The sequence below is a fragment of the Diplotaxodon limnothrissa genome, unplaced genomic scaffold (genome assembly GCF_057381915.1).
Source record: "Diplotaxodon limnothrissa isolate DT_005_m unplaced genomic scaffold, D_limnothrissa_male_GT1.1 unmapped_scaffold_4, whole genome shotgun sequence".
NCBI lineage: Eukaryota > Metazoa > Chordata > Actinopteri > Cichliformes > Cichlidae > Diplotaxodon > Diplotaxodon limnothrissa.
In genome coordinates this window covers 2,232,003-2,248,806 of record NW_028188558.1, presented here as the reverse complement: position 1 = coordinate 2,248,806, position 16,804 = coordinate 2,232,003, and the positions used below count along the sequence as shown (strand labels likewise).

The following is a 16,804-nucleotide window of genomic DNA, read 5'->3' as shown; positions in this document are numbered from 1 at the left end:
GCTGGGAAATAACCCTGAAGTGATAGGTTACCAGGCAGGGTACACCCTGGACAGCTCACCAGTCTATCAGATAGAAACACACAGCCGTTTACATTCATGGATAATTTAGCCCAGGACCTTCTTACTGTGGAGCAACAGCACTAACCAGCATGCCAACAATGGAGGAAATACAGGAAAGCTATGATTTCCTGTATTTGAGGCAGAATTCTTTTGTTCTTGCCCTTGACAGGTTAATCCACAATAAATAGCAACAGCATGCATGTGGTGTGTGTGTCGTTGTCTGCCTCTTATAACTCCAGTGATTTTCCTGTAGTTTGAAATCTTATGCGGTGTTGACACAATAATTTGTTGTAAACCAGGAAATTCCCAACTGTGGTAGAAAGCACAGCTTAGCCTTAGCAAATGTTCAAAGAAAAGTCGTCACTTCCTGATTTCTGCTTCACTGATAAATATTGTCACACTGGGGTTTTTGCAAATGATATCAGTGAGCACTGTGTGGCAGCTGGAGTCAGACAACTGAAGCTCCCACAATCAAGACCACAAACAGCTTTCAAAGGAGATTTGAAGCTTTTCTGGCAGCAAGCTTCATGATTTATGGGACTGGAACTGGAACAGAAACTACCTGATCACCAATGGTGAGCTGGCATGGAATTATTTTTATGACATTTTATCAAAGTTATAAATAAGCATGCCCATTAACACATAGTGAGTGAGCATGTTGTCTTCCCACGCAGTGAACAGCGGACGCTAATGTTTCTGTCACTTTTTACAGAGTCAAACTCAAAGTAAGGTCAGTGCTTCCACGCTTTAAACGCTGCACGCTCACACTCTCTCCACACTCAATAGATTATCCATTGTTCATCTGCACACAGCTGCGGTTTTAGTAACGCAGTAACGCAGCGTGCTTAAGGGAAAGTAACAGTAATCTAATTACCTTTTTTGCAATAGTAATCCCTCACTTTACTCGTTTCTTGAAAAAAGTAATCGGATTACTGCCCATCTCTGGTTGGAGCTGTGCACTTGTGGGTTCCACCTTGTGTACACGTTTATCTTTGCTGTGTGTACTTGTACCTCTGAGTGGAAGCTGAACTCTTGAGTTCGAGTATCGAAGCATCAGCTGTGACGTTAAAGTCCAAACAGCTCGTTCATTTGACGTGCAAATGAACGAAGGTAACGCCGTTTTCATGTGGATGTGTCACTGAGACACTTTCCACATCCACAGCTCACAAAATGGGAAAACTATAGAAGTATAACAATGAAGAAGTTACTATGTTACGGGTCCCAAGGATGAAGACCTCGATGACAAACATGTTACCTGTAAAAGCAGGTGAAGAGCAGAGTAAGGAAGACACGATGCGTCTCTGCTTTCCTCCAGAACGTGTCTGAGTCTGATTTATTTCACACAAATAAATGCTATAAAACACTAAACATGAGCTTTCAATATACTGTTCAGCTGGTTCCTCATTCACATCAATTACATTTACTTATTTCACAACATCAGTGAAATATACTCTTTTTAACTGGTTCAGTTTCTCAAGTTCACACTTCTTTCCATAACAGCTACATCCTTTTATCATATCAATAAACACATCACATTGTCTTCTGCAGTGTCTTACTGGCTAAACAGTTCTATTCAATAACAGCATTGGTAAATACATTACATTTGTTCCCTCCAGTAATTTACTGGCAAAATCACTATTTAGTGCATCATGAAACACAGCTTGTTGAATCAACCCATGAATGCCTCTGTTAGCTACACAGAGTTGCTCAGAGTGCTTGTGTTACACTAGCTAATCTACTCAGTCACTTTAACAGAACTATTAACATTCACATCTCACAGAACTGATTTGATTGGAGCATTACAACACGTTTGCACAGAGCATAGGAGCGCACTGACTCTGCTTCACGAGCGCTCCACCTAACGAGCGGGCTCGCGGTGCGGTCGCGCGGGACACTCCTCTGGTTTTCTCCCGTGTTTACATATAAATAACTTTGGCGGACCGCCTTAACTCTCCCATTCACATTAACGTGGGTAACCATGGTGACAATAAACAACATTTTCGGTGCGAGCACCGTGTACCGACCTGTAAAAGCAGGTGAAGAGCAGAGTAAGGAAGACACGATGCGTCTCTGCTTTCCTCCAGAACGTGTCTGAGGAAGCAGCGGAAGGTGGGCTCCACTTACTGCTCCCCGAAACCCCGGAGCAAGCACCAAAGTTCCGCCCTCACTGCTTTCTAACATAAAATGAATCCCTGTTACATGGATTTTCTATCCTCTTAAAGAAACTGAAAATAAATACATATAGCAATGAAAAATGTCCCGTTACATGAGTGTTTTACACAAAATAATATTCATGTGGTCATTCCCTCACAGGGGTGCCACAACTACACTGCTGTTTTGACAGAGACACAGTGTGTTTATCTAACTTGGCTGAAGCCAAAGTTCTCCAGACAAATTCAGTCTCTTTCTGCCAAGTGTGAACTCACTGGATGAGCGCCAGATACACAGAATCAAAAAGGGATAAATTACTTTTCTTATGTCAAGTTCATGTCACTAACAGCTTTGCAGGGTATAGCAGTCTGTACCTGACGCCGGTCATCCCACGTAGTCTTCCTCTCATATTTGCAAATGCGGCTCTGCGTTTCCAACAGAGGGAGGGAAATCTGGGAGGATGTTTATTTTAAAAACCCTTATACATCAGGTTCTTGTTCTCTGCAGCTTTCAGCAGAATTTCCTCACCAATGTGGTAGTAGTGCAATCTCAAGATGATGGGCCGAGGAAGATGACTTTGTTTGGGACGCTGGCGATTCACTCTATGTGCTCGATCGATGAGTGGCTTCTCCTCGAGAGATAGCGCCTCCGCCAACAGGTGTGAACCAACTCAGTCATCTTGGGTCCCTCTGTGCCTTCTGGTATTCCTGCAGTTCTTAAATTATTCCTCCTGGAGTGCTTCAAGAGCTCCACATCTCTCATCTAACTTCTTTACCTCCGCAGACAAACGCTCCACAGTGGCCTGGAGAGTGGCGATGGTGTCAGAGTGGTTCGAGGCACAGTCCTGCAGTTCAGTCAAAGTGTTATCATGCCTGGCCACGTCGCTTTTTATGTCCGAAATTGAGGGCTGGATGCTCTGGTTCAAGGATGATATCTCGCCTCCTATGGTGGTAGAAATCTCTAATATGCAAGTGTCCAGTGCTAGTTAGTTAGTTCTAGTTCTAGTGGTTAGTGGGGCTTTATTTGATGATTCTAGTGTGTGTTACATTGTTGTCATATTGTTGAGTCGCAGAGCTGCACAGTGTTACAGTTTCTGTAGAGTCTGGTATAAGGAACTCAGATCCCTCTGTGAATAATGTTCACTGAAACTGATCTGTAGTTAATGAACTAGTCAGGATTTACACTAGAGAACGTTTCTGCCATTACATGGCCTGTATTTGTAGAGCGCTTTACTCGTTCCTAAGGACCCCAAAGTGCTTTTTTGCCCAAGGACACAACGACCGAGACTGTCCAAGCCGGGGCTCGAACCGGCAACCTTCCGATTACAAGACGAGCTGCCAACTCTTGAGCCACGATCGGCCCACATATTGTTGTCTTTTGTTGCAGACACCAAGTGTTGAGATCCTGTCTCAACCTCCTACATTCTTCCAGCAGGTTACACATTATTTTTTGTATTTGGAATCAAATATATGTGTCAGTTGGGCCTAGTGCAGGGGTCAGCAACCTTTAACACCCAAAGAGCCTTTTGGACCCGGTTTCCACGCAAAGGGTCAGGGTTCGGGAAAACACTGGGAGCCGCAAATACTTTGTGACATCTAAAATGAAGATAACACTGTGTATATTGTTTTTACCTTTATGCTTTGTGTGAACAACTACAGTGTGTTGCTTATGAAATCCATGAAGTGCTACAGAGAAAATTACATTTGATTTATGTAATGAACACATTTTGAGCTCTTAAAGAAATATAAGAAAGGAAAGCTGAACTACAATGATCCATGTAGCAAACACAAACTGTTATATCGCCTTTGGGCTTTTGGAGCCTTGACCTGACTTTTAAAAAATAATTGGAAAAAAGCTCTATGCTGCTACAAAATGAAAAATAGATATTTGCAAAATTCTGCCTAAGTATGTATTTTATGCTGACATAATGTGGATCCGAAGATCCATAACTGGCCTACCTGGGGCTGAAAGTCTCCATAAATGCTGGCGTTTCGGCGGCTACACCGGCTTCCACGAGTGTGACGCTTATTTTGAGAAAATAATAGAATATAAATGTATTTTTATATTTCAATATCACAATAATCTTCCAATGTAGAACTACAAGTTAAAAAAGAAGTAACATAAATCAAATCCACTTCAGCTAAATACTTCTCATTTATTTCCATCTTACATGCTGTGACTGCAGCCATTCCCACATCTCTGTGAATGGGACTCATGGACATGGATCAGTGGTTGTTGATCAATGGTCCTGAGAATCTGCATAATTAAGATGAAGGAACGGAGCTCCCAGCCCATCGTTCCTGCAGCTGCTTTCAGTCTTTATGCAAATGTCCTGTTTGTAAGACTGAAACCTGCAGCTGAGACTGAAGACGTCACCTGATGATGACGACACGTTTCTCCCACAAAACGCTGCGTCCAGATGAACAGAAGCAACAGACTCACTTTCCTGGATGATTGAGATGCATCAAGACTTCATTGTGTGTTACTTCTCATTCAGCACAGACACATTATTCCTGTTAGGTCATGTCAGCTGTCACTCAGTACAAGCACAACTGTGAACAACACAAACTTCTCTTCAATGTGTCACAGAAACACTAAGTGTGAGAGCCTGTATGACACACAGGACAGACTGTAAGCTCTGCTGGCTGCACAGCACTTTGTAGCAGTTTTCCAACATGTCCTCCACCCGTGATGTCAGTGGTGGGACCCCAGTCACAGCACTCAGCACCACCTCCTTTAAATGGATTTTATAGCAGTTCCTCCCGTTACTCGGTGCAACGCTTCTTAAATGTGTTTTTGCAGGATAAAACACAGCAGGTGGTGTAGAGAGGACGTCAGCTGACGGAGCAGAGGGAGGCAGACTGTGGATAAATGACAGAGTGAGAGGAGAGCAACCATGACAGAAGCACAGGTGTGGCAGATAGAAGTGGCTTTATAGACACTTATTGTCAGTCCTCGTGCATGCTGTGGAAATAAGTGTCTGTGTCATGAGGTGACATGTGAGCTTATCTTTGGTCAATAAAGCTGAACGACCAGTTTTCACTTTGCTTGTTACGCTTGTTTAGTGACGTCTGGGTTTCTGTGGAGCCCGAATTTTGATGAGTTCTGGTGAAATCATCTGAGATCATCTGAGCATCGGTGAAGAGTCAGCAGAGAAAGTGTGGGACAGAAGTTTGCTTTGGACACATGGACTGAAATCAAAAAGTAACAAACAGGATTTCCAATGGACAGTATGGAGAAGTGAAAGTACACAAAGGCTGTGCTGGAACACGTGTGTTACACTTTTTGACAGCTGAGAACAAAACACAATATTTTGCATCATCTCTGCAGTGTCTCTTCTTTCCTCTGCTGTTGTGCTTTTAGCTCCAAACTGTTTCAAATGGTTTGTCAGCAAGCTGACCTCTGACCTCTGCAGTACTAACTCCTGACCCGTACAAAGAGCGGGCGTTTCTGACCTTTGACCTGCAGCTGTATGTCTCTCAGTCTCAGTTCTTCTCTCCGTCACTGATGGAGCAGGTGTAGTTGCTGCTGACAGTCAGTCGTTTGTTTTCTCAGAGTGAGGCTGAAGTCTGAACTGTTCAGAGCATCAGGTCTCATCAACGTGCGCTGCTGTAACGCCGCTTTGTCCTCTGAGATCACCAGGTATGAAACCTGAGTGCTGACAGAGCAGCATGTTCCCCCTCATTCACCTCCACCACCACAGCCAAGGCATGCTGGGAAACTGAGGACACACAGACGGAGAACTGAAGTGTCTGCTGTGTGTTCATCTCAGAGTCCTCACAGGTGACACATTAGCTCCAGAACACCAAGCCAGGTGTTTGAAGCCTGACAGGGATTCTTCCCATCCAGAGGGAGGATTTAGCTGCACAACAATGAACATTAGTGTGTAGTTTAGAAACACAGACTGTGCCTGCACTGCATCTAGTGAAGAAAAGTGTTACTGCCAGAGAACCAGGCTCCTTTAAAGCAGCTGATATTAAGGTTGAAAAATCAACAATAAGCTGATGTAATCAACGTTTCACAAAATGGTCAGCAGCTAAAATCTGGAGCCGTTCTTTGGTGGTAATTAACAGTTTGTTCTTGTTAGCTAATTATGTCATTAAAGGTAGCAGCAGAAGCCTTGTGTTGAAAGCCCATTCACTCACACATTCACACAGTATGTGTGTGTCTGTGTTACACTGTGGACATCCCTTCTGTTGGAGCGCCATCTTGTGGCAGGTTTAAGAAATGTTCTTCTTGTAAATCCAAACTGATGCACCTCCATAGCAGACTGTGGAGGCTTTCAGTGACATGAAGACTTGATTTATACTGTCATATTCTCCTGTTACACAAAGCACAGCACGCTGAACATGGATGAACTGAAACTCCCAGCATCTGACTGAGGAAAAGCACAAATCATTCTCACACTGACTCCTGCTTGATTTTAGATTTGCTTTCAAATCCTCACACTTTCATATGAAGCACTAAATGGGCTCCAGACTGTTTATCTCAGCTTCCTGTCAAACACACTGCTGCTCACACCGAGGCTCAGTTTACTCCTCCAGCCTGGCTTAACCTGCTGTCTGTTAAAAACAGTCCCACACTCCTCTGTTTAATCCTTCTGATCAGACTCTTTGATTTTGTATTGTTTTTACCTGAAGTTGTGTTTTTGACATGGTTCTGTCTGTGAAATAAAGCTCACACACACACTGCTACAGTCCTTCATACACTTAGAAACGAAGCTGCTCCTTTCCTCAGTGCTGACACATAAAGAAGAGTTGCTTTTATATCCAACACGTCTCTGTTCCAGAAAACAGCTTCAGCAGCCTCTGAGTCTGAACTTGGAGTTGGTTATAAGCCACAGGCCTGTGTGCACAGCAATGAGCAAATATAATGCAGTAAGTGAAACATGGATGTGTGGAACAGATTATCCCAAAGGTTGATTCTGTTCATCTGGACGTTCTCAGTGAAACATTTCGTCTCTCGGTCAGGTGACTCCTTTAGTCTCAGCTGACTGCAGCTTTACAAGCTTACAAACAGCACATTTGCACAATGACTGAAAGCAGCAGCACCTGATATATATGATACTAATATAATACATATACATATATAATCCATACTAATGATGAAGGAACTGAGCTCACAGTCCATTGTTCATTCAGTGAACTACTCAGTTTATTTTGGGCCTCAGAAATGCTCACTCTGTTTGTACATCACTGTCAGCAATAGACTCATTCTGCTGTGTGGACAGGAACACATGTGACATCACTTCCTGTTTGTTTGTGACTGAAGAGGAAGAAGTTTACAAGGAATCATTTAGAAGAGTTTCAAACATCAACTGATTGAATCCATGAATCTGAAAACGTGTTTGTGAGTGAAAGAGACAGACATGTACAGACTGAACTATCTGTTCAACAGTCAGAGTGTTTCTGTAACAGGAGACACTCTTTACACTCCACTCAGCACAGGGACACTGAGGCACCAGGAGTCCAGTAATAAAACCCAAACCCAGGATAAAGAGTTTGAGTGAATGTGGTGTTGAAGGTGTGGAGGTGGATCAGAGTGTCAGAGGAGACTCTGTAGAAGGACAGAGTGCCAGCAGGACAGTCCACATACACTGCTGCTCTGTTAGAGACAGAGGAGGAGGAGGAGGAGGAGGAGGAGGAGGAGGAGGAGGAGATGATGGGTGTTACTCTGCTATTGTGCCAGACAGACTGAGGACCATCATCAGAGCAGATCAGACTCCAGGACTGATCATTGAGTCCAAACCAACAGTCATCACTGTCTCCTTTCCTTCTGATGCTTCTGTAACTCACTGATATAAAAACGTTTCCTCTCCACTCGACCTCCCAGTAACAGCGACCAGTCAGACCATTTCTACACAGCAGCTGATAAACATCAAATCTGTCTGGATGATCAGGATATGACTGAACCTCCTCCACATGTGTCACCTTCCTGTTGTTGTCAGACAGTTGGAGGTTTGTGTTCACTGTGTTTGTGTCGATTGTGAGTTGACAGGAATCTGATGGAGAGAACAAACACAATCCAGCTGCAGTTATTGATCCATCATCTGTTCATTGATTGACACTTTGATGATGACTCCTGACATGATGAAGATGGTTGAATGTGTGCTGCTTTGTTTTCATGAATCCCATTAAAAACACACTTACACTTCCTCAGACCTGGTCTCAACCATCGGACTCCAGCAGGCTCCACCCTGAAAGGAGGAGGGGGGTCAGAGCAGCACAGTCAGCATGCACACATGGACATTACATGGCTCTCACACACACACTGTTACACACTGAGCTCAAAGCTCGGCTCCACTGTTTTATTCAAAGAAATCTACATTTATTTATCAGCACATTTAAAAACAGCTTGAGCCAAAGTGCTGCACAGAGTAGAGAGAAAATAGGAAACATACACAGTAATGACTATAAAGACTGGTCAGGATTGAAAGCTACAGAGTACAAATGTGTTTCCAACCGGCTTTTAAAAATGTCCAGTGTTGGTGACGACCTGATGTGAAGGGCGACTGTTCCAGAGTTTGGCTGCAGCCATCGATAAAGCTCACCTCTGTTTTTACGTCTAGTTCTGGTCAGAAGCTGCTTATCTGCAGACCTGAGGGCTCCACTTGGATTCTTTTGTTAAAGAGAGATAAGATGGAGCCAATCCATTCACAGATTTAAAGACAACCAGATCTGGAAGTGGATTCTACCACGTACTGGTAACCAGTGGAAAAAGCTGGTGATGGGTCGTCTAGCACAGACCCACCGCTGGAACCAGACAATTGATGAGGGAGAGAACTGTGACAGCGCCGTTCCTTCACTTGACCTCAGTCGCTCTCGTCTGCTCCCTCGTAACACTGCTCTTTATTGAGCTTACATGAATATGCACAAGTTCATTATGACGTCTTACACAGGTATGAACAAAGAGTACCAGTCTGTGCATAGTGTGTGTGTGTGTGTGTGTGTGTGTGTGTGTGTGTGTGTGTCTGTGTGTGTGTGTGTGTGTCTGTGTGTGTGTCTGTGTGTGTGTGTGTGTCTGTGTGTTCCAGATGTGACCCTGTGACCCCAAAGCTGGTGCTAAGAGTCCAGCGGTCCCCCTAACAAAGGGCTCTTATACTTAACCAGACACAGAGTAGGTGTCCTCCTACACCAGGGGTCTCAAACTCGCGGCCCGCGGGCCAATTGCGGCCTGCCGGACGATAGTTTTTGGCCCCACCTTAATATGAAAATGTAATGTTAGTTTGATAATGTATGACACTTTACAGTGTTGTGGGCGGAGCTGAATTAACCCACCAATCAGGGTGGGATATGGATCTCAGGGGACACCAGCCGGGCTTGATGCAAGCAGGGAAACATTTCTCAATGAGTCAAAGTTCCAGCAGCGTTGCCCTGGAGTGTTTCTTTCTTTCCTGTGCCTGGCTGGCTTCCTCCTTTCTATTGGGCAAACGCCGACATTCGCCCCAGCGCGCTGCGTTCACAACACTTCAAAAAAAGTTGTTTTTTTAAGTTGCTTCCCAGCGGGACATTATACGTATATAGATTTATACACACGTCAGTGGGATTTAAAGTTATTTTTCCACAGAGAGAGATCTCATATTAACTCTCACAGTGATGCGTAGGCGGCGGGATAAAAGAAAAGTCATGAACTCAATGCAGCCCAATTTAGTCTGCAGTCACATAGCGACACCTGTTCATCGGCAACAACAGTCCCCGGTAACCCGGACTAATTATAGGGTCGCACCGTAATTTGTGGCTCCATGTTTTTATTTGCATCACTGCGTTTGCATTGCAGCAAACATGAACATTACATATATTTCAATATAATGTAAAAGCAGTCAAAACAACTAACATCAGAAACAGCTGATGTTATTTGTTATATGTCACGGTGTCATTTCCGCTTCTTTCTCCTGTAACAACAGCCCGGCGCCGTGAGCAGTCGCCTTTTTTGCGCTCGCTATCCCTGCACTTTCTACCATCTGCAAACGCCACGGTGTTCGTGTCGTCATGAAAGACATGAACATCGAGCGTAAAAACAAAGGAGACTGCTACCGGCTTTTTATCTGCCGATCGCCGTGCTACGGTTGCAAGAAAAAGAAGCAGAAATGACGTTCTCTACGCGTTGAGACGTTCCCCGTCCGTCGGCTAAACGCTTGATTGAAACTTCAATGCGACAGTGACACCAAGTAGAATTATAAATGTCACATAGCCCCAAACATGTCTTTTTCAAAGCCTGCGGTGAAGAGAAAGGTTGGTGATGAGCACCGACAATTTCAGGAAAAGTGGGAAATGCAATATTTCTTTGTTGAGCACAGGGGCACCCCGACCTGTCTTATTTGCACAGAGAAAGTTGCGCTGCACAAGGAATACAATTTGAAACGTCATTACACAACTAGACATGCTGAGCTGGATGCAAAATACCAGGGAGACGAGAGAGCGAACCGGGTTGCCAGTCTTAAAACAGATCTACTGAGGCAGCAAGATTTCTCCAAGAAAGCAACCAAAGAGAATAATGCAGCAGTCGGAGCCACGTGGTTAGTGAGATGATTGCTAAAGCAGGGAAGCCATTCACAGAAGGTGCATTTGTCTAAAAGTGCATATTGCAGGCTGCAAATATAGTCTGTCCGGGAAAGAAAGGTCAGTTTAGCAACATCAGCCTTTCTGCCAACACCGCAGCAGATCGCATTTCTGACCTGTCAAGTGACATTTATGACCAACTGTGTGAGAAAGCCAAATGTTTCAGTGTATACTCAGTCGCTCTTGATGAGACCACAGACATCACCGACACTGCCCAGCTCCCAATGTATGTCCGTGGTGTTGATGACAGTTTTGAAGTGATGGAGGAGCTGCTCACAGTAATTCCAATGCATGGCCAGACCACCGCTCAGCAGATATTTACAAGCTGTGTGATGCCATTGAGAATGTTGGTTTGCCATGGAAGAGGTTTGTTGGAATAACAACAGATGGAGCGCCATCAATGACAGGGAGGAAACATGGACTGGTGGCACAAAACAAACTGGAAGAGGAAGGCGTGGAGGAGGCCATTGCTCTGCACTGCATCATCCATCAGCAGGTCCTTTGCAGCAAATGCCTGAAGTTTGACAATGTGATGTCTATTGTTGTGAAATGCATCAACCAAATCAGATCCAGGGGCTTAAAGCACCGAAGGTTCTGTGCTTTTTTAGAGGAAATGGAGTCAGAATATGGGGATGTGCTCGACTTCACTGAGGTACGTTGGCTCAGCAGGGGAAATGTATTAAAGAGACTTTTTGAGTTGAGAGCAGAAGTGAAGCCTTCATGGAGAAGGATGGAGTTAGTGTTCCTGTGCTAACTGATCCCAAATGGCTCATGGACTCAGCTTTTCTTGTTGATATGACACATGAGCTTAATGTACTGAACAAGACGTTACAAGGCCAGGGGCAACTTGTCAGTGCTGCCTATGACAACGTGAGAGCATTCTCCACAAAACTGGCGCTCTGGAAAGCTCAGCTCTCTCAGACAAACCTTTGCCATTTCCCAGCATGCAAGGCACTCGTGGATGCAGGCACACCATTCAGTGCTGACGAGTATGTTGATGTCATTTTGAGGCTACAGGAGGAATTTGATCACAGATTTGCTGACTTCAAGACACACAGAGCCACCTTTCACATTTTTGCGGACCCCTTCTCCTTTGATGTGCAAGATGCCCCTTCTGTGCTTCAAATGGAGCTCATTGAGCTGCAGTGCAACTCTGAACTCAAAGCAAAGTTCAGGGAGGTGAGTGGAAAAGCAGACAAGCTTGGACAATTTTTGAGAAAATAGTTTCCCTCGGCAATTTTTGAGAAAATAGTTTCCCTCGGCTTTCCCGAATGTTCAAGCGGACCATGTGCCTTTTTGGTAGCACATACTTGTGCCAAAAGCTCTTCTCCACTTTGAACTTCAATAAGTCCAAGTACAGGTTCAGACTTACGGATGATCATCTTCAAGACATACTGAGGGTCGCAACTGCTTCCTCCTTCAGGCCAAATCTGGCTCGGCTATGCGAGAGGAAACGCTGCCAGGTCTCTAGCAGCAAGGAGTAGGCAAGAGAAGCCATGTTCAGAAGAACAGTTCATTTTCTACAGTGTTCCATTCATGTTCAGAAGAAGGTTATAGAACTGTTAATACAGACATTTCAATCTAAATACAGCAGATATAGAAGACTGAAAAAAACACACAAGTTCATATTTTGTGTTAAAAAATAAAAATAAAGAGATTTGAGAAGATTGGAATTTTCTAACCATGCCTTTCTTGTGGAAAACCTAATGCGGCCCAGCCTCACCCAGACTCTGCCTGCAGCGGCCCCCAGCTAAATTGAGTTTGAGACCCCTGTCCTACACCATAAATCAGTAAGAGAGGGTACGACCTCTCTCATGGCCCCAAGTGGTGTGTGCATGCCAGAGCACTCTGGAAGGCACACAGAGTCTTTACAGACTACTCAGGATCAAACCTCTATCATTATGCAATCGATTATACAACTCTAAGCATATATGAGTAAATATTTCTAAGCATAAATGACAATCAACAATATAAACCTTACAGCTGGTTGTAATAACAGAATTCATTTGTTTCTCAAACGAGAAAGAGCTATCGAGAAACACTCCTAAATCTTTAGTTCTTAACTTTTCCAGTGGGCCAAGGTCAACATTATCTGCTAATGCTAAATAGGCTGCCGTTATTAACTAATGCTAATTTGACATGAATTAGCATTATGCACTAATGCTAACACTTACTTTTTTTAACAATGTGAGTAGCTAATGCTAACACTATTTCCCTTAACTTTATAACAATGTGAACGGCTAATGCTAACACTCTTTTTCCTAGCATTACAACATCTGAGCTGCTAATGCTAAGTAGGCTGCCATTAGCACCTACGTCTAATTTAAGGCAAATACGCATTAGAACCTAATGCTCATATCGTTTTCCTTTGCTTTATAACAATGTGAGCAGCTACTGCTAAATAGCATTAGCTAATAACAGCAGTCTAATTTAATGCAAGTTAGCCTCATTTGCATTACAACGATGTGAGGAGTTAACGCTAAGTATGCTGTCATTAGTGGCTAATTCTAATTAGGGGTGAATAAATATTACCAGCTAATGCTAATATCGTATTCTCTTCCCTTTTAACAATGTGAGCAGCTAGTGCTAGGTAGGCTGATGCTAGCAGCTAATGCTAAAGCTAATTTAATGTGAATTAGCATCACATTAGTGAGGAGTTAATGCTAAGTAGACTGCCATTAGCAGGTAATGCTAATTTTAGGTGAATAGGAATTGGCAGCTAATGCTAATACCATATTTTCTTGCTTTATAACAATGTGACCAGCTAATGCTATGTAGGTTGCCGTTATTAGCTAATACTAATTTGAGGTGAATTAGCATTATCCCCTTATGCTAACAATGTTTTTTCTTACTTTTTAACAATACAAGTAGCTAATGTGAACACTTTTTTTTTTATTCAATTCTAATTTTTCCCTTGCGATGTGAAGAGTTAATGCTAAATAGGATGCCATTAGTGGCTAATTCTAATTTTAGATGAGAAAGCATTAGAAGCTAATGCTAATACCATATTTTCTTGCTTTATATCAATATTAGTAGGTAATGCTAAGTACGTAGCCATTGTTAGCTAATGCTAATTTAGGTGAATTAGCATTATCCACTAATGCTAACACTGTTTTTGCCAACTCTTTTCCCTTGCATTATAACAATATAAGCAGCTAATGCTAAGAAGGCTGCCATTATTAGGTAATGCTAATTATTATGTGTGTTAGCATTATCCGCTGCTGCTAGCAATGTTTTATCTTACCTTTTAACAATATCAGTAGCTAATGCTAACACTACTTTAATTTCAGTTAAACCTACTTAGCATTAATTAACTTCATTTAGCATTAAGAAGTTTTTGCTATAGGCTACCATTAGTGGCTAATGCTAATTTTAGGTGAATAAGCATTGGCAACTAATGCTTAAACCATATTCTCTTGATTTCTAACAATGTGAGCAGCTAATGCTAAGAACGCTGGTTATTAGGTAATGCTAATTTGATGCGAGTTAGCATTACCCGATAATGCTAAAACTTTTCCCTTCCCTTTTAATAATGTGAGCAACTAGTGCTAAGTAGGCTGATGTTAGCAGCTAATGCTAATTTGATGTGAATTAGCATTGTATTAGTGAGGAGGTAATGTTAAGTAGATTGCCATTAGTCGCTAATGCTAATTTTAGGTAAATAGAAATTAGATACTAATTTGAGATGAATTAGCATTATCCGCTTATGCTAACAATGTTTTTTCTTACTTTTTAACAATACGCCATTAGTGGCTAATTCTAATTTTAGATGAAAAAGGATTAACAGCTAATGCTCATACTGTTTGCTTTGTAAGAATGACAGCAGCTAATGATATGAAGTCTACCGTTATTAACTAATGCTAATTTGATGAGAATTAGCATTATCCGATAATGGTAACTCTTTTCCCCTGCATTATAACAATGTCAGGAGTTAATGCTAAGTAGACTGCCATTAGGGGCTAACTCTAATTAGGGGTGAATAATTATTAGCAGCTAATACTAATACCGTTTTCTCTTTTTCCTTATAACAACTTGAGCAGCTAATGCTAATTTGATGCGAATTAGCATTATATTAGTGAGCAGTTAATGCTAAGTAGGCTGCCATTATTAACTAATACTACGTTGACGTGAATTAGCATTATGCGCTACTGCTAATACTGTTTTCTCTTACTTATTAAAAATGATAGTAGCTAATACTAATACTCTTTTCCGTTGGGTAACAACAAAGTGAGGAATTAATGCTAAGTTGGCTGCTTTTAGCGGCTTATTCTAATTAGGGGTGAATAATTATTAGCAGCAAATGCTAATACCGTTTTCTCTTTCCTTATAACAATATGAGCAGTTAATGCTAATTTGATGTAAATTAGCATTATATTAGTGAGGAGTTAATGCTAAGTAGGCTGCCATTAGCAGCTAAAGGTAATTTGAGGTGAATAAGCACTAGTAGCTAATGCCAATACCCTTTTCTCTTGTGTTATAATGATGTGAAACGTTAATATTGTTCTCAAACAACAGAATGAGAATGAAATATTGATTCTAACAGGGCCCATAAACAGCATTAGCTTAGCAGCATTAGCTTATCAGAGTCTCCATCATGGTCACACAAATCCTTAGCGGAGCAAAGTGGCCTACTTAGCAATAGCTGCTGTAGAAAGCAAAGGGAAAACAGTATTAGCATTAGCTGCTAAATGTGCACTTGAGAACAAATCTATTGTGAATTCAGCCGTGAATGTAGTGTTTCCAGTAAGCTTCCATTTCCAAATGTTAGCTGCTCCTGTCTGCCTCTTTGTCACACACACAGACTGAAATGATTCACAGCCTTGTTTCATCCTTCTGTCAGTGTCACTGACTGTCACTGTGACTGTGGACATACAGCATGGGAAACACACACATGGCTGATACTTGTATCTAAAGTTACAAAATGTTGTCTCTGTCCAAATATTACCTAACTGTAAGTCTACTTTTAATGAAACTCTCAACATGACTTATCAGTTATCATTAATGTTCCTGCAAACAGACTCCTTGAAGACCCCCTACATAAATATCCATGTACTATCCAGCTAGACTAGTGTGTCTGTCCCTGAAAATATTCCTGCATGTGTGATTGTTCATGTCTCATCTGCAGGAAACAAACAGGAAGTGAGTGAAAGACACAGGAAATGATTCCAGCTCTTCCTCCTATATCAGACATTCTCTCCATACCTGAGAGTGTCCAGTCTCCAGCCTGGATCCTTCAGTCCAGCCGACAGAAGCTTAATTCCTGAGGGACCTGGATGATTGTAGCTCAGGTCCAGCTCTCTCAGATGGGAGGGGTTGGAGGTCAGAGCTGAGGCCAGAGAAGTACAGCCTTCCTCTGTGATCAGACAGCCTGACAGACTGCAGACACACAAAACAACAATCCATCTGTTATCCATCTCTATAGCAGCATAACTAAGTGATGGTTCAGGGTCACCTGATCCAGCTCTAACTATAAGTTTTATCAAAAAGGAAAGTTTGAAGCTGATCGTCAAAGTAGAGAGGGTGTCTGTCTCCTGAACTCAAACTGGGAGCTGCTTCCACACCCAGTCCAACATAGCCAGGCTTTCTTTGCTGCTTTGACAAAACCTCAAATCCCAGTCAGAGATGGTGAGCATCATCACAGTGATGATCATTTCTCTGTTAACCCAGGCTTTCTGCTTCAGGATCTGTGCACGCTCACAGAACAAGGAGACCTTTAAACATCATTTCACTAAATGGATGGACTGAGCTCAGCCTACAGATGAACTGGATAAATAAAGATTTGACCTCAGTGTGCTCAGTGTTCCTGTCTATTCCTAACATATTCCTAACATGATAGCTGCACTTTAGAGCTCTAAAACTGGAACTGACACATATTTAAACTCCACATGTTACTCAGTACATTCAGTTCTGACACTCGCCCACAGTCCAACAAAGGAAACATGGAGATCACATCAGTTTGTCACCAAAGTCTAATTATTCCAGAGGGCAGTGTTGATACAACTAAAGTTATTTTTAAGCAAAGTTGAGTTTTTTAT

General features: G+C 42.5%; 1 protein-coding gene across 7 annotated transcripts in view; it reads right to left on the bottom strand.

The window, feature by feature from the left end:
• Positions 1-16,804, bottom strand: part of LOC146606877 (protein NLRC3-like) — a 563,637-nt gene that overhangs the window by 450,546 nt on the left and 96,287 nt on the right. For 4 of the 7 annotated variants that reach the window (XM_085349330.1, XM_085349332.1, XM_085349331.1 and 1 more), the window contains 3 exons: positions 15,972-16,145; positions 8,361-8,407; positions 7,650-8,212 (listed from right to left, as the gene is read on the bottom strand). In XM_085349330.1, the coding sequence (XP_085205456.1) occupies positions 7,650-8,212; positions 8,361-8,407; positions 15,972-16,145 (784 nt within the window). Of the gene's footprint in view, positions 1-7,649; positions 8,213-8,360; positions 8,408-15,314; positions 16,146-16,804 lie in introns of those variants that run through there. The other 3 variants (XM_085349336.1, XM_085349329.1, XM_085349334.1) reach the window with 3 other exon arrangements.